Source organism: Heliangelus exortis, chromosome 15 (genome assembly GCF_036169615.1).
Source record: "Heliangelus exortis chromosome 15, bHelExo1.hap1, whole genome shotgun sequence".
In the NCBI taxonomy this organism is placed as follows: domain Eukaryota; kingdom Metazoa; phylum Chordata; class Aves; order Apodiformes; family Trochilidae; genus Heliangelus; species Heliangelus exortis.
The window spans coordinates 927,501-944,387 of record NC_092436.1 but is presented as its reverse complement, the minus strand read 5'-3'; the positions used below and the strand labels follow the sequence as shown (position 1 = coordinate 944,387).

The 16,887-nt window shown below is 55.0% G+C and overlaps 1 protein-coding gene across 5 annotated transcripts; it reads right to left on the bottom strand.

Moving 5' to 3' along the window:
- Window positions 1–898: 898 nt before the first annotated feature.
- Window positions 899–14,379, bottom strand: FGF1 (fibroblast growth factor 1). Of its 5 annotated transcripts, none has more exons than XM_071759091.1 (5): window positions 14,083–14,379; window positions 12,591–12,627; window positions 5,055–5,235; window positions 2,417–2,520; window positions 899–1,579 (listed from the first exon to the last, which is right to left on the bottom strand). In XM_071759091.1, the coding sequence occupies exons 3-5, from the start codon at window positions 5,221–5,223 to the stop codon at window positions 1,466–1,468; spliced, it is 387 nt and encodes a 128-aa protein (XP_071615192.1). In that variant the 5' UTR covers window positions 5,224–5,235; window positions 12,591–12,627; window positions 14,083–14,379; the 3' UTR covers window positions 899–1,465. The 5 variants fall into 5 exon arrangements, with proteins under 5 accessions (XP_071615192.1, XP_071615191.1, XP_071615187.1 ...); XM_071759090.1 differs by having other exon boundaries at window positions 899–1,545; window positions 14,083–14,376; XM_071759086.1 differs by having other exon boundaries at window positions 899–1,548; window positions 14,083–14,375.
- Window positions 14,380–16,887: the final 2,508 nt, after the last annotated feature.

Genomic DNA, 16,887 nt, shown 5'->3' with positions numbered 1-16,887 from the left:
GCCAGCAGGGCTGCAGCTGGTGTTCAGCTCTCCTAATTCCAGTTTAATTAGCACCCTGCATCTCCTGCTCCTGTGTTCCTGCCTTTTTTGAGCTGAGTGATGAGCTGGCCCTTCCCAGGGAGGGGTTGCTGCTCTTGGGTGTCCCCGTTGCCTCTTCTTGCCCAATTTTGGCCACTGGACCCTTGTCTGTAGCTTTCCCCAGGTGTCTGTTGGTTAAGGGACACCATGATAATGAAGAAACCACGAATTATTCTGCTCTGCTTATTGTAATTTTTTTTTAAAGGGGAAAGGTGGCTGAGCAGGGTAGATTTTATTTTTTTTTCAAGGGTTATTTTCTTCTTTTAATGAAAATATTGTCATTGGTATAGGCAGTAAAATCCTCCCTGCTGTTCCCTGCCTGCCTGGGAGGAGGATTCACTGTGATGCTCTCAGGGCTGGGGAAAAGATTTGGGGAGCCAGCAAGTGCCAGAGCTCAGTGATTAGCAGAGCACTTCTCAGGTGTGGTCATTAGTAGCTGATTGCTCCTGAAAATAATTAAAAAAAAAAACCCAACCAAACCCAAAACAAAGGAAAACACAACCCTGAGAGGCAGGGTGCCTTTTCTTCTCTGTCCAAATGACTCCTTGGGGGGGTTGCAGGGATTGTCCCGTGTCCCTGGGGACAGGACTGGGAAGCAGGGACCCAGGAGCTCCCCAGGGATGGGGAGGAGAGCTGAGCTGCTGTAAATCTCCTGCTCCTGCAGCCCCCAAGGGCTTCTGATTGCAAAGTGAGGGGACACTGGATGGGGCTGCCCAGTTTTTCCCCAGAAATTTACAGAAAACCAGGTCCTGGCTCTTCCTGCTGCACCATCCCACCCTCCATCTCTGCCCCATCCTCACTGGAATGATTTGGGAGCAGGTTGTAGAAGAGATGGCTTTACTTCATAAATAAATAGAAATAAGATATGGCAACGAGGGGCACAAAAATGCAGGAATATTGGTGCTGGAAGGGCAGCTGGGATGTCTTGGAGCTGGGCTGAGGATGTCACCTGGTGCTTGGGGACGTGATGCAGCCTGAAACTGCTCCCAGGGCACATCAGAAGCTACAGAATTAGGTGGGTAAATATCTTCCTAGGGGGCATCCCAGCCTCAGGATGGCTGGGGAGGGTGGAAGCGTGCCTTGGGGTGCCCTTGGCCACATTCCTGGGGATTTTCCCCTCTGCCAAGCTCGGGGCAGGGTGCAGGACTCTGCTCTGGGATGCTCCAACCTCGGGCTCTGCAGCCCTGGCCAAAAAACCAGAGAGCAAGGGGAGGGCAAAGGTGGTGGTGGTGCTGGCTGGGTTTTGGGGTTCTGGGTCACCTCTGGGGTTTGGGCTCAGTCGGGTGAGACGGGCAGGGGGAGGAAGAGGATGGCTTTCTGGCCATAGTGTGTCCTGGGGCCCAGCTTGCTGCTCCCGTTCTTCTTCAGCCCCACAAACCAGTTCTTCTCAGCGTGCTTTTTGGAGACGTAGGTGTTGTAATGGTTTTCCTCCAGCCTTTCCAGGAACAGGCACTCCTCCCCCAGCAGCTGCTGCAAGAGAGCCCCAGGCAGGGATGGGAAGCTGGGATAATGCCCCCGGGAAGAGGAGGAAGAGGAGAGGAGGAAGAGAAGGAGGAGGAGGAGGAGAACGATGCTCCCCAGGCAGCCACCCCAGCTGAGATGTCACCCCAGCTGAGATGTCACCCCTGCTCAGATGTCACCCTTGCTGAGATGTCACCCCTGCTGAGATGCCCTCCAGACCTGTCCCCAACACCTCCCAGCCCCAGTAAAGTTCATGGTTAAAGCTGGAGGTAAGTGGAATCCCAGGATCAGACTGGTTTGGGTTGGAAGGGACCTCAAAGGCCATCCAGCTCCAACCTCCTGCATGGCCAGGGACGCCTCTGATCCTTGTCCCCTGCAGGATTTATCCCTGTCCTGGGCAGTTTATGGGGCAGTAAGAGCCCAGCCCCATGCTCTGGGCTGTGGGATGCAGGATGCAGGGAGCAGAAGAGCTCCTGGGGTTCCTCTCCCACTTTTAGTGCCAACAATGGGACCATTCTCAAAAATCCTCATTATTTTGGGTGACCCCCATGCCCTCCAGGCCCTGGGCACAGGGGGGGAAGCTCCTGCCTTGCATGATCCCCCTGGCACTGGGATGCTGTGGGTGCTCTCACTTGGGGCAACCAGGATGCAAAAGCAACATTTGGGGGGTGGCTGGGAATTGGTATCATTGGATTATTTCCTTATTTCCCCCTAAAAAAAAACCTGGGTGAAGAAGAGTGGGCAGCCCAAAAGACCCAACAGAGGCTGATTGCTGCTTGTGGTTTGCATCAGTGCTCCCAGATTTTTCCAAGCCTTGGAGCCCCCCCTGTGCCATGGGATGAGGACTGGGGGGTCCATGCAGCCCCCTCCCACTTACCGAGCCATAGAGCATCCCCGTGGGGTCCATGGCCAGGTAGTGTCCTGAGTGGGTGCTCTTGATGTAGACCTCTCCCACGCTTTCTGCACTCAGCTGGAGCTGGACTGAAAGGGAAAAAAAAAAAAAAAAAAAAAAAGAACAAAAGGAAAACAGGAAAAGGGGAATTACAACAAACAAACAAATTAAAAAGCCCCATCAGAGATGATGTCCAAGCAGCTTGGAAAGTCAGGAGGGTATTTTTGCTCATAAAAGGGTTTATAAGAAGTGTCATAAAAGTGGCTCCTTGTACCCTTTCCTTCAAAGAAGCCCCAGAGCAACCCTTCAGGAACCAAAGACCAATTTTTCCCTTGTTTCACATCAAAGGAAGGGCAGCCTCTTTGGGTTGGATGCTGGAACGGGACACAGGAGATTGGGGTTTTTTTAATTCTGGCTCTAATTTACAAATTCCTGATGTGGTTTTGACAAGACACTGAGGGAGGGACACGAGGAAGAAGAATTTTGGGAGCTCAGCCAGGGCCGGGCAGATTCCAGAACCTTGATCCAAAGCCTCCCATCCACTTGGATGCTCCCTCCTGGGCTGGGAAGGGACGAGATGGAAAGGTCTGGTGGGCATCCTAAAAAAACCCCTCCTGTAGGTGTCCCCCAGCCACATCTCAGCTCGTCCCAGGGGGCTGAATTTGATGCTCAGCCCAGCTCTGAGCGGGGTTGTGGGTCCTGCAGCCCATGGAGCATCAACCACCAGTGCTGGGCCTTGAATAGGGACAAAAAAAGCTCCTTTTGGGGCTGGCAGTGTGGGAGGGGAGCAGGGCAGGGTGTCTGAGCCACCTCCTGCCTCTGCTCAGCATCCTCTGCCTGACCCAGCAGCTTTCTCCTGGCTATTTCTGGGTCCTTTTTCTGCCCCGTGGGTTCCTTTTTGGTTTGGGTTGTTTTGGTTGTTTTTTTTTTTTTTTTCCAGGCTTTGCTAATTACAGGAATCTTGGGAAGTGCTTAAAGCTCAGCCCAAAGTTTCTCCTTTAATGCATTTATGGGGAAGAGGCTGGGAGCAGCTTTGGGAGCCTGGGGCTCCATCCTGTCCCCAGCTGGAACCTGGACAAGCTGTGGCCCTGCCAGAATGTGCAGGGGGCTGTGGTGACATCCAGAGTGTCACCTGCAAAATCCAGCTTTTTAGTCTTCATTCCCATCCCTCCTTCAGCTTTTATCCCTGAGCTGCAGAGATACCACCTACTCCATGTATGTTTATACTCTGGTTTTCCTCTCCTTGTAACAGAAACATCCAGGTGGGTTTGAATGAAGCCCAAATGGACCTCTGAGACTCTTCCTTCTCTTTAAAACAATTTCATGTTGTCCTTTTGGGTTGGGTTAAAAGGGAATTTCATCTCTTGAGGTGGCAGAAGCTCCTGCCCCAGTGCTTCACCTTTTTAATTCCTGGCGTTTCCTGCTCAGGAACTTCCAGCTAATTCAGGAATTGCCCAGGTGGGAGATTTGCTGTGATTTCCAGCCCCTGGGTCAGGCTTTGGGCTGGCAAACCTGGCAGCAGGAGAGCCCCCAGCCCCCCTTCCACCTCCTCATCTCCTGCAGCCCCAGGGGGAAAAAGGGGAAAGAGTTAAAAATGGTGACACTGGCCTAAAAAATTCCTCTCAGAGGGAACCAGGGACCCTCCAGGTGCCCTTGGGGACACTGAGGTCTCTGGTCACAGAGAGATGGAGAATGTTGGCTCCAGAAGCTCACATCCAATTTCTTGCATTTTTTTTTTTTTTGTAGGTTTGTGCAGATATTCCCTTCCCTGAAGAAATGGGGTGAAACAGAGAAAATGAGGCTGGGAAGGAGCAGGGGCTTCATCCTGAGGTTCCACAAAAGTTTTCTTTTCATCTGGTGGTGCAAGCAATGGGCACAGGGAGGGAATCATTGGACCCCCAGAGAGGGCTTGGAGTCCTTGGGGATCCTGGCAGGCAGAATCCAGGTGAAAATAAGAAAATTTTGGATGTTTAGCTGGAAGGAAATGGTCCCCAGGGCAGTTGGGGAAGGGTTGGTGCCCAGGGTTACTCCTGGCTGCCAGCCCCAGGCAGGGTTTTTCCAGCCTTGGGGAGCTCTTCCTTGCTTGTTCCAGCTTTTAGAGCTGAAATTCTGCTGCCAACCTGGGTTAAATCACCAGGAGAAGGCTTGAAGTATTTATCTTAGCATTGCTGAGACCAAAAAGACCCCAATCCCTTGGCCTTTCCTTCTAGGAGAGATATCCCAGTCCCCTAAACATCTTTGTAGCCTTTTGCTGTCCCTTTTCCAGCAGTTCCCTGGGCTGGTGGGAGGTGTCCCTTCCCATGGCTTGGAACCAGCTGATCTTTAATCCCAGCTGGGATCTGGGAAGCTGATCTTTAATCCCAGCTGGGATCTGGGAAGCTGATCTTTAATCCCAATCTTTAATCCCAACTGGGATTCTCTTCTGTGACCCTGGTACCAGACCCTGGGATTCCTGAGTGCTCCTTACAGCTGTGACCCATCCCAGGGCTCAGCACAGGGGACAAAAAGGGTGGCTGGAAAAGCTGGAAAAACCCCCCAGGAGCAGTGGGAGAGAGAGCCCAACCCCTTTATTTTCCAGGTGAGGAAAGGGGAGGAGGGGGGATGAGGTTTTTGGGGTGCTCACTGTGCTGGTCGCTGCGGTCCCTGGTGCCATCCACCTTCCCATCCGGCAGGATCCGTAGGAAATGTCCCCCATTACTGCAGTACAGGAGTTTGGGATGCTTGTAGTTGCCCAAGGGAAGGTTGAACCTTTCAGTCAGGGGGGGGAAGGTGGTGATTTCCCCCTCAGCCATCCCTCTGCCCAGCTGGAAGAGATGGGGAAGGTCAGGGAGCTGCTCCTGGCTCAGGGATTTAAAGGGAAGGCACAAGGGGGGTTTGGGGGGTTTTGGGGCCGATTCACAGCAGGGACAGAATCAGCCTGGCAGGGACACAGCCCCAGAGGTGATGCTCATCCAGCTGGGGGGGTGGGGGGGATGTGTCCTGGCTGGGTGGTGATGCCCTTTGAGCAGCAGAAATTCTGTTTTCTTCCTGCTTTCCCTTGACGTGGGTGCTAAAAGTGTGTCCTGCAGAAGGGAAAAAAAAACAAAAAAAAAAAAAAGAGAGAGAAAAAAAAAAAACCCAAACAAAAAAACCAACCAGCAACCAACCAAAAAAAAAAAAACAAAAAAAAACCAACAACCAAACAAAAAGGGTTTGAAGCTCAGCCAAGGAGTCACTCAGGAGCTCTGAGCCCAACCCTGCAGGCACCACCAGGAGATGCTGTGGATGTGGGAGGGGAAAAAGCAGAAAAAAAGATCCCAAACCCCAGCTCAGGGAAGCTGAGGCTGGAGCTGTGCTGCTGGGGACACCCCCTTTGAGGGCATCTACAAAGAGCAGCAGCTTCCATGATTAATTTCCTTTAATTATTTTTTTTTGTTTGTTTTTTCCCCCTGTTTTTGGGATTAATTCCTTGCTCTTCAGCCACCTTGGGCTCCCCAGGAGAAGCTGAAGGATTATTTTCCATTCCCATTGCCTCTCCTCTTCCCAACCTTCTCTCTACCCATGGGGAGGATGCTCCAGGTCTTTGACAGGAACAGGAAGGGTTTTTTTGGGAATTCAAACCTGACCCAAAGACAACACTAAGGCCTTAGTTCTTTGGGTAGAATCCCGGGGAAATAATTAAATAGCAGAAGAGAAAGCTCTCTCCAAGCTGAGGGATCACCCACACCCCAGTGGTCATCTGCTGCCCCATGGAAAAAGGAAAAATTCCAAGAGGAGGTTTGCTGGAAGAGGGGGAATGGCTTGGAGAAAGGTGGCAGAACCCCAGAAGCCCAGAAAGAGCTTCCTGAATCAACCAACTAAAAAAAAGCTTAAAAAAAAAGAGACTTAAGCCCTGCAAGGCTGTTTTGAAGCTGCTGAATCCTGGGGGAGCTCTGCATCCCCCCTGCTCCTTCCAGGAGATGAGCCCAGGGTGGGAATGGAATAGCTGAGAAATTCTGCAAAGTTTGGGTCAGGTCCTGAGCTCCAACACCTCCAAACCCCAAACTTTGATGGGAAACCCCAAAGCCTGCAAAGGGCTGAAGGGCCAGGCCTGGGGCCACCTCCCAAACCCCAGCCCAGGGGCCTGGGGAGCATGGAAAAGGAGTAAGGAGATTTTTTCCTCCTGGATTTCCAACCCCTGCAGGTTCCAGGTGGGATTCCAGCACCAAGGATCTGAGATTTTGGGGACTGCTGATGGCCCAGGAGTTTTTTGAGGTGTCTGGATCACCAGGTGAGGTCGGGACGGGGCTGTCTGGGGCTTCCAGGGAATTTTTGTGGCTCCTGTGACACAGATTTTGTGGCCACCTCCTGTTGGTGCCAGCCCAGGTTTTTTGGGGGGTGTCTCAGTGGGGAGGACACGAGGCAGGAGGTTGGCTCAGATCCAGGGGAATTGTCAAATCCATGGGAATTCAGGCTCTGGCTTTGCTGTCCCTGGGGGTTCCTCAGCACCCTGAGCTTGGGGGTGAGCTGAGAGCTGGCTGAGCACCCCCAGCAAAGATCTGGGGGATAAAGGGATTTTTTTTTCCAAGGATTCATGGTGTGGGATGGGTTCCCTCACCCAGGCAAGGAGCAGGGACCAGCAAGGGGTTTCCTGGGGGTGCTGGTGGCTCCAGGGCTGTCCCCAGCAGTGTCACCCTCCCCTCCTCAGCCTGGGGAACCTTTTGGAAGGATTTAATCAATGTTTGGGCAAAGCATAAACATTACCCATGATAAATGTGTAACAGCACCTGGAGCCTGGCAGCAGGATGTGCTGGGTGGCAAGGGGACTTTTATCTCCAGCACTACCATTAACTCCCTCTTGAAATATTTATCAGTCAGCTTTCAACCTCTGGAAGGGGAATACGTGGTCCAAAGCCTGGGCAGGATGGTAGAAATTCCTGGAAATGCTCCTTTCTCTCCTCCTCTGCTGCTCCCCCCCAGCCTGGCAGGGTCTCCCTTGGGTGGGAGAGGCAGGAGAGCCCAGCCCTAGGGGCAAATCCCAGGATTTCCAAGAAATGACCCCAGGGACACAGGCTCTGGGGTTCTGTCTCATCCTCCTGCAGGCAGAGGCAGCCCTGGGGGTGACAAAGCTGCCCAGGGGGGAGGTGACCCAGTGGGGACTGGGATGGAGCAACATCCCAGCATCCCAGCCCAGCATCCCAGCTCCCAGGCTTAGGTGGCACCCCTGGGGTGACAGGGACAGGAGGTGAGGTGTAATTATCCCCCACCCACAGCCCTTGGCAGTCTGGTGATTAACTTAATTACAGGCTTCTCCTGGAGCTTTTCCAAGAGGCTCCTCCTGCCTGCATCCAGACCAAGGGGGGTGCATGGGACCCAACAGCTCAGGGGCTCCAGCCAAGATTGGGGGGTCTCAGGGGACACTTTTGGGGTTTTTCAGCAGAGGAAATGCAATTGCAATGGTGGTTTGGGGGGGGGATGCTCACCTTGCCCCCTCCCTGACTCCCTCCCTCCCTCCAGCTCTGCCTGCAAAAGGCCAGTGAGGTGGGGACACCAAGGGTCTCCCCTTCCCTTTTTCCCTGAGCTGAGCCCACCCTAAAGCCTCCCCCCCTCTGCTGCTGCCCTGGGGATGCTCTGGGTGCTGGGACCTTGGGGTTAGGGGGGGTTAAACCCAGGGCTGGGGGCACCTCTGCTTCCCAGGGGGAGAAAAAGGCTCTGGAAGGAAGGAGTGAGACCCGTGGGGGATGCTGTAAAAAAAAAAAAAATACCCTGGGATGCTGAAAGGTTTTGTGGTGACCCCATGGAACCTCCCCAGGGCTGAGACTTCCTGCTGGGGTTTTGGGTTTTCCCCTCCCTGCTCACTGACCTCGCTTTTCAAGGCAGCTCTGCTGACACCAAGTGACACCAAATGGCCCCAAAAAGTGACTCCAAGCCAGGATCTGAGCTTGGGCTCAGCTTTGTTCCCCCCAGAGAAGGAGGGTCTGGGGCACCAGTGCTTTACCAGGCTGCAAAACTGCAGGGACTTGAAGATGCTCATTCTGAAATATATATATATTTTTTTTTTATTTATTTTGGTGAGGACTATATAGCCTATCTTGTTAAGTCCCAACCAAAAAAAAACCAAAAAACACCTCCCTGGAAGAATTCTCTTCTGAAATTCCCTGCTCAAGATCTTATTTTAAATTTCCCATCCAGCTGTGGGGGTTCACACCTGGGTTTATCCCTGGGCTGCCTCCTTTCCCCGTGGCCCCTGTGGCTCAGGAACTTCCAGTGCTGCCAAACCTTGGGATGATCATCTCCATGCCCAGAAAATCCTCCCTGAAATGATCATTTTCTTGTCTGCCTGACTTGCAGGGTGAAAGTGCAGCGTGGAAGAGAGTTTGGAAGGAAAGGTTGGAGGAAGGGAAGCTCAAAGCTGGGATTTAAGTGGGAATTAAATGGTAAGCAAAAAAACCAAAAAAACAAAAAACAAAAAAAAACTAAACCAAACCAAAAAACAAACAAACAAACAAAAAAAAACCCAAACCCAAAGAAAGAAAAACCCAAAAAAAAACACCCAGGATACTTAACCCTGGGTAATTAGCCACTGGGATAACAGAGCAAGAGCTGAACATCCCCCCTGAGTGCTTTGACCCGTGGTCTTCAGGCAGAAATTAGGGGGGGGTTGTGAGCTGGGGGGATCCTGGGGGACCCTGGGCTGTCATTTGCCATCCTCACTTCCAGCCCAGGAAAAGTTCTCCCTGTCCTGGTTCTCCCTGTCCCAAACAGGGTGAGGAGGAGCTGGGCACCCGTGGGCTCCTCAGCAGGACAGGGAGGTGACAAAGTGACCACAGCCACCCTGCACCTCTGCAAGGGACAAACAAACCCAGCAGCAGCCTGGCAGCCCGGGGGTGGTTGGGGTTTGTTTGTTTTGGGGTTTTTTTTAGGTTCTTCTGCCCTTTCTCATCTCCAGAAACAACAAAGCACCATAAAAAGCAGGGGGCAGGGAGCAGGGAGCTGTCTGGAGCTGAGGCAGCTCCTGGGGGCCCTTGGCAGGGGTGCCCAGGCCTCCCCCACGGGGAATTTCCAGGTCCTGAGTGGGCAGCCTGGGGCCAGGGGGATGTTGGTCCTGATGGGATCCCCACTGGGAAAGCTGAGAGGTCAGGGTGGGAGGCAGCTGAGGATCCTGGATGGGACAGGGATGGGAGAAGGGAAAGAGGGGGTGGGAGAAGAGAAATAGGGGATGGGAGAAGGGAAAGAGGGGATGGGAGAAGGGAAATAGGGGATGGGAGAAGAGAAATAGGGGATGGGAGAAGGGAAAGAGGGGATGGGAGAAAAAGAGGGGATGGGAACAGGGAAAGAGAAGATAGGAAAAGGGAAATGGGGTGGGAGAAGGGAAATGGGATGGGAGAAGGGAAATGGGGTGGGAGAAGGGAAAGAGAGGATGGGAGAAGGGCAATAGCCAGGCCAGGCTGCACAAGCAATCCCTGAGGCATCCCCAGACATCCCTGCTCCCCTCTTTTTTATCTCCCTTTCCTGCTGGCACAGCCCAGGAGGCTGCAGGGTTTTTTCCAGGGTGATTTCATTCCTCTGGAAGTTTCTCTGGGAAGGGCCAGAAGGGGGGGGAGGCAGAGGAGGGGAAGGGGCTCTGCTCAACACCTTTTGTTTAGTTGAGGCTCCAGGTGTTGCCCTCTTCAGGCAGAATTTGGGCTTGAGGCTGGAGCAGGGGATGTTCTGGTGCTGGGGTTTATCCCAATGATTATCCCAATGTGCTGGGGTTATGGGAAGAATATTTCCTGCATTTGTTGGTTTGGGAAGGAATTCAGAGGTGTTTAGCACAGCACTCTCTGTCTCAGCCTTTCTCTGCCAGCTGGGGACACGAAGCTTTTCTCTGACATTATTTTCCTCTGGGTCTGAGCAAGCTTTGAGGGAGAAAAGGGCTTGTAAGGGATCAGAGTTTTGTTTCCTTCAATTCCTGGCTCCCCTGCAGCCCTGGGCCTGCCCTGGTTGGAGTCATTGGCCGTGTCTCCCCCCTCCTCCTCTCAGCCGAGCTCCGTGCCCAGCACCCAGAGCCCAGAAAATCTGCAACTCACTGCTGGCAGCTGCCACACCTCCAGCAGCTCGGAGGCAGCAGCTCTGATGTGGGGGAAAAAGGCAAAAAACCCAGAAATCCCCACTCAGCATCTTCCTTTGGAACAAGCAGGGAGAGGGAGAGGAGGAGCTGAGTCCATGGGGGCCACAGGGTTAGTGACAGAGCTGCAGTGACAAAGCAGTTGTGTCCCCCCCCCCCCCTCTCTCTCTTTTGCTTTTCAACAAATTCCTCTGCCAAGGGATTTTCCAGCATCAGCTGAGAGGGAAGAGCAGGGGATAAACACTGGCACTGCTGCTCTGAAGGGACTCACTGGCCCCTGGGGGTGGCACTGGTACCCAGGGGGGTGGCGTTTGGTACCTGGGGTGATGGTACCAGTACCCAGGGGTGATGATACCAGTATCCAGGGGGATACTGGAACCCAGGGGGGTGGCACAGGTACCCAGAGATGATGGCACTGGTATCCAGGGGGATACTGGTACCCAGGGGGGTGGCACAGGTACCCAGAGATGATGGCACTGGTACCCAGGACCAGCTGTGCCAGAGCCACTGGTGTGGGTCAGGGAGGCTGCACTGGGCCCTTCCCTGAAGAGATATTTCAGGGAATATTATATATTATATATATATATTATATAGGGAATATTTCCTGGCTAGCACGTGTCCCAGGGACCTGGATGTGTTGCCCTCTGGCTTGGTGGCAAAAGAATCCTGGGAAGGAGCAGATGATCCTGGGGGACCCTTCCACCCTGAGATCCCAGGATTCCATGGATTCCTTCAGAAGGTGCTTGGGAATCCGGGCTTGGTCTCCTCTGAGTGCACCATGGAAATAAGAGGAGGGAGACTGCAAGAACCCCCCCTGCCTGTTCTCTCTCTGCCCCTTGGCCGAGGGGAAGCCCTGGAGAGGAGCTCCAGGCCCCCATCCTGCCCCAGGCTGGGTGCTGGGTGCTGCAGGGCCCATCCTGGAGGGTGCTGAGCCACCTGGCTGACCCGGGATGAAGGGAAGGAGCAGGGAGTCCAACAGGCAAGTGATGCAAAAATTAATTTCATCCCCCTTGCTTCCACCTTGTCCTGGTCAAGGGTCCTTTTTTTATTCTTTTTTTTCCTCCTCCCCCTCACCAGAATTCCCAGCATGGGGCTGGACCCCTGGGGACCCCTGGGGACACCTGGGGACACCTGGGGACCTCCAGCACCAGAGGGAGGGATGCTCAGGGCAATTACCCCTGGTAAGGGCTGAATTTACAAAATCTTCTGCCAGTTAGCAGGTTTTTTTTGTCAGTAGGACTTGGGTGTCTGGCTAGGGACAGTCCAAGGACTTTTCTTTCTAGGGAAATGAAGTATTATTCATTTTTGCATCAGAAAGGAACCATTTTATAGTGCTGTGTCACTTCAAGAACGTTATTATTATTATTATTATTATTATTATTATTATTATTATTATTATTATATTTTAATTTAATGGTCCAAACCCTGTGATTTGCAATTTAAAATGTTAGTTGTCATGGGGTTTTTTGTTTGATTTCTTTTGTTTTTTGTTTTTTTTTTTTTTTTTTTTAATATATATATTCAAATTAATTTTCTGATCTGGGCTCAGGATCTGGCAGGGCAGGGGGGGCAGCCTGGGGGGCTTGGGCAGGGGGTTTTGGGTCTGCAGGGGCTCATCCAGGGGGGGTTTTAATCCCGGGGAGATCGGGCAGGGGGGTTCAGCCTCCGGGGGTCTCAGCCCCGGGGGTTTGGGGTGGGGTTTTCAGCCCCTGGGGGGGGGGGGGGTGTCTCAGCCCGGGGGTCTTAGCCCCGGGGGGAGTTCGAGCAGGGGTCTCAGGGACGAGGAGCTCAACCCGGGGGGGTTCGGGAGGGGTTTTCATCCCTGGGGGGTCTCGGACAGTGGGGTTTCAGCCCCGGGGGGGCTTGGGCAGGGGGGCTTCAGCACTGGGGGGGGGTTCGGGCAGGGGTCTCGGAGACGAGGAGCTCAACCCGAGGGGGTTCGGGAGGGGTTTTTTCAGCCCTGGGGGGGGGGCTCGGGCCGGGGGTCTCATCCTTGGGGACCCCCGCCCGGGAATCTCAACCTAGAGGGGCGGGGGGGATTCTCATCCCGGGGGTCTCATCCCACCCTTTCCCCCCCCCCATTCCCGCACCTACCCCCGGCTCCGCCGTCCTCGGGCTGCGGCTCCGCCGCCTCCAGCGAGCGCAGGAAAGGGATGGAAGGGATGAAAAAAAAACCCGAAAAACCAAAAAAAAAACCCCACCCCCAAGCCCCAGCAGCCCCCGCAGCCAGGGACCGGTCACCTGCAGCTGCCTGGGATGGGGACTGGGGGGGGGGGGCAGCCCCTGGAGGGTGGGGGGTGGGGGTGGGGGGGCTGAGCCTCCAGCGCCGAGGGGGGGTTGGGGGGGATGCGGGAGAAAAACGCTAAAAATCGGGAGGGAACGCGGGTGTTGTCATCCCGGGGGGGCTGCGATGTCCCCGCTGCAGGGCTGCTGGGGGGGGGGGGCGGGGGTCCCTGCCCAGGGCCCGCCTTGGGCTGAGATGGGCGTTAAGGTTCGGTTCGGCCCGACCCAGGCTGGGATTCTGTGGTCTCGGTGCTCTCCCAGGGATGCTGAGGGCTGGGGAAGGGACCCCCGGTCCCTATCAGCTCCCCAGGACAGCCGGGACGGGGGGGTGAGGGCCACGGAGCCACGGGTGGGCTAACGGGAGGCAAGGGTGGGCTAACGGGAACCAGGGATGGGCTAATGGGAGCCAGGGGTGGGTTGCCAGCCCAAACTGAAAGTATACTGAGCCTTGACATATATATATATATATATATATTCCTATATGGAATAGGTTTTAAATATATATATATGTGTGTATATATATATATACATAATATATATATGTATATATATTATATATATATTATATATTATTATATATATTTTATATATATATATAAATATATATATATATATTTAAAACCTATTCCAGTTGAGCTGCAGGCACTGGGATGGCTCCTGCCACAGCCAACACAGCTCAGGTGGGCTCTGGGCTTTCCCAGCAGCTCAATTTTCTTGTTTGTTTGTTAGTTTTAGTTGGAACATGACGTTTCCTTCAGGCGCATGTGGGAAATAGAAAAGAAAATAGAAAGGGAAAAAAAAAAAAAACCAAACCAAAAAAAGAGGGACACAGCCAAGCATTTCTGGATCTACCAGCCCCAGAAATAACCCACAGGATTTCTCAGGGTTGTTTGGAATAATTCACCACCGAGATGCTTTCTGCCCCGAGGAACCCCTGGGTGCTTCTCTCTGCAGCTCCTCTGTCCCCCACCCCCCAAAAAAAAAAACCCCAAACCCAGGCAGCAGGGACGATTTATCCCAAATTGTTTTGCACGTTTGCAACGAGACCCTCGAGATCCCCCCCCTTGTGCTTCACCCCTCTCCTCCTCCTCCTCCTCGGGCTGGAAGGCTTCAACAAGTAGGAACGTGTCCCCACCCCCCCAGCTAGAGGAAAGGGGACCCCAAGTTGTCCCCGCCCCACCCCGCACCCCCCCGGGAGGTGCGGGACGCACCCTGCATCCCCTTGGGGAGGGGGGGGTGAAGCCCCCGGGGCTCTGCCGGGGTGCCCTGGGGGGGGGGGACAGTCCGAGGGGTGCTGACTCACCTGCGGGATGTGTTGGGGTGCTGGGGGTGGCAGTGTTGGGGTGCTGGGGGGGGGTTGGTGCGGGCAGCAGGAGCCGAGGCTGCCCGGGGCGGAGCGGTCCCCGCGGGGTCACTTCGTCCCCTCGCCGGGGACAGGGACCCCCCCGCAGACCCCGCAGACCCCTTCAGATGGGTGCGGGCATGGGTGCGGGGACCCAAATGTCCTCGGGGGTGGCAGCAGTGGGGGCACCCACATGGGAGAAGGCAGCACGGATCATCCTTTGCCTTGGTTTTCTTGGCTTTATTTTTATTTTTTTTTTTGTCCCCCCCCCTTCCCTTCTCATGTGACCTTGTTGGGGTTTTTTTGGGATTGCTATTTTTGGGGGCTGGACTCCAGCCCAGGTGAAAACCAGGGATTGACTCCAGACAGGCTGCCTGGCCCCCCCCCCCTTCACCCCCCCCACCAGCCTCCCGGGACCTCGGGATGGGGTCCAGCCCTGGGTGCTGCTTCCCAGCCCTTCTCTTCCTGGAAAACCATTTCTGTCCCCAAATTGTCCCTGGGCTCTCGGAGGGTGACAGCAAGCAGGCTGTGGGCTGCACGGCTGTCCCTGGGCACCCCCTGCCCCCCCCTCCTCCCCCCCCCCAGTTCCCTGGACTGGGCACAGCTGCAAAGTCCAAGGCTCCCCAGAACATTTTGCCCTTTTTCTGCCTCTTTTCCCCCCAGAAACAGCCTGGCAGGAAGCTGAGGGGAGAGAAACCAGAAGGCTGCTTGCAGTTCGAGGCCTGACCACCCCCCCCCCCAAATACAGCTCCTCATCCCCCCCATGGGGGGGTCCCACTGGTGCTCAGAGGATGTGGGGGGGCATGGGGGGTGCTGGGGGTCCCAGTGATGCTCAGGGGGTGCTGGGGGTCCTATCGGTGCTCCAAGGACATGTGATGAACCGAAGAGAGGTTGGGTTTAGCTTTTATTTTATTTTTTTTTTTTTCCCAGCTTTTCCTCTCCTAAAAAGGAGGCAGCGGGACCACCAGAGGGCGCCGGGAGCCCGCTCCGTGCACAGCTGGGCACAGCTGGATGGGAGGGTTGGGGGGGGGGGGGGGGGGGGCACAGCTGGATGGGAGGGTTTGGGGGGGCACAGCTGGATGGAGGTGACAGGAGCGGGATGGGAAGGGGGTGGCACCTCTGGGGGGCACATCTGGGGGGGCTGGGGCAGAGCTGGCAGCAGGTCCAGCCGGCACCCAGCACATCTGGTAATCTGCACATCTGGTAATCTGCACATCTGGATGCACCCCCGGGTGTCTCAGGGCACCTGCAGCTGCTCCGGGCAGGGTTTCGCTGGCTTTGGGGGGCTGGGGGGGGGGGGGGGGGGGGTCAGGATGAGGAGGTGCAAGGTGAGAGGAAGGAGCTGCAGGGGGCAGGGAGGTTTTTTTCTCCTTCCCATCACCTCCTTCCCACCCCCCATTCCTGTCAGAACCAGCCCAGCGGTTCTGTTTGGGTTTTCCATGTCCTCAGCCCTGCCCGGATTCCCGGGATCCTTTGGCTCTTTCCCAGCCTCCGTTTCCCAGGAGGGAGCAATCCCCTTGCCCAGGAATGATTCCCGACCTTTCTCTCCCACCTCGGGGACTGAAGTTCAGGCTGCTCGCTGCTCCCAGCTGGGACTCGGGAGCCGATTCCCCCCGGGCTGTCCTGGATCCGCTTCCCGAGGAGGCTCCTCCTGTAATTACCTCGCTGGGCAGCACCCGGGCTCTGATTTATTTGAGCTGTGCCAAGGTTGCTTTTGGTACCAGCCAGATAGGGAACAGAAGCTCTGCTGCCTTTAAAGTCCTGCTATTATCAAGGACTGGCTTAATTACGGGTTTTAGCTAAAAATAGATCTAGTTAGCTTGACAAAATCCATTTTCCCTGCTGCCCAGCTTTGCTTCCTCCCTCCCTCCCTCCAGCTGCTGCACTGGGCTGATGCTTTCCCCTGCCAGCACCCCCCTTGTCACCCCTCCCAGCCTTCCCAAAACCTTCCCAAAGCCTTCCCAACCCTACCAAGACCCCCAGCTCATTCCCAGGATTTTCCCTCTGCCTCTTCCCTCGGGCTTTGCTGAGCTGCTGGGTGGACAGGACCCCCCCCCAGCCCCCCCATGGCTGCTGCCTGCTCCTTATCACCACTTCCCTCTTTCCTCTGATTGTTGTGTGGTTTCCAGGGGGTTTCAGAGCTGCCCCCCCACACCCTTCCCTGGAAGCCAAGCCAAGCCAAGGCAGTTTTCTTCCTGCTTGGGAAATGGTTTTGTTTAGCCCTGAAGGAAAAGTGGAAAAGTCCCCAGTGCTGGGGCCTGTCCCGGGTGGTCCCCACCCCACCCCACCCCCCCCCCCATGGCTCTTCTTTGGGGGAAGGGGGGGGGGGCACAGGAGGGAAAATCCAGGCCTGGGATGAGCCACCTGCTCCAGACACATCCCCTGCAGCTTCTGGTTGGTTCTGGAAACCCCAGAGTTGGATCAGGTCCAAAGGAGGGGCTGGAGCAGCTCTGCCTGGAGCCAGGCTGAGATTTGGGGGTGTTCAGCCTGGAGATGGCTCCAGGGAGACCTCAGAGCCCCTTCCAGTGCCTGAAGGGGCTCCAGGAAAGCTGGGACAAGGAGCTGGAGGGATGGGCCAAGAGGGGATGGTTTCCAAGTGGAAGAGGAGAGATTTTAGGGGAGACAAAAGGAAGAAATTGTTTGGGGTGAGGGTGCTGAGCCCCTGGGTGCCCAGGTTGCCCCCAGAAGCTGGGGCTGCCCCATCCCTGGCAGTGTTGAAGGTTGAATGGGGCTTGGAGCCCCCTGGGCTGGGGGAGGGGTCCCTGA

What these genes read in the sequence shown, in the direction of transcription:
- FGF1 (XM_071759086.1), bottom strand. Translation starts at nt 5,223, where the DNA reads ATGGCTGAGGGGGAAATCACCACCTTCCCCCCCCTGACTGAAAGGTTC. An exon ending in GGACCGCAGCGACCAGCACA is followed by an intron (nt 2,521 to 5,054) that starts GTGAGCACCCCA and finishes TTTCCCTTTCAG; the next exon opens with TCCAGCTCCAGCTGAGTGCA. An exon ending in CGGGGATGCTCTATGGCTCG is followed by an intron (nt 1,549 to 2,416) that starts GTAAGTGGGAGG and finishes GCTCTCTTGCAG; the next exon opens with CAGCTGCTGGGGGAGGAGTG.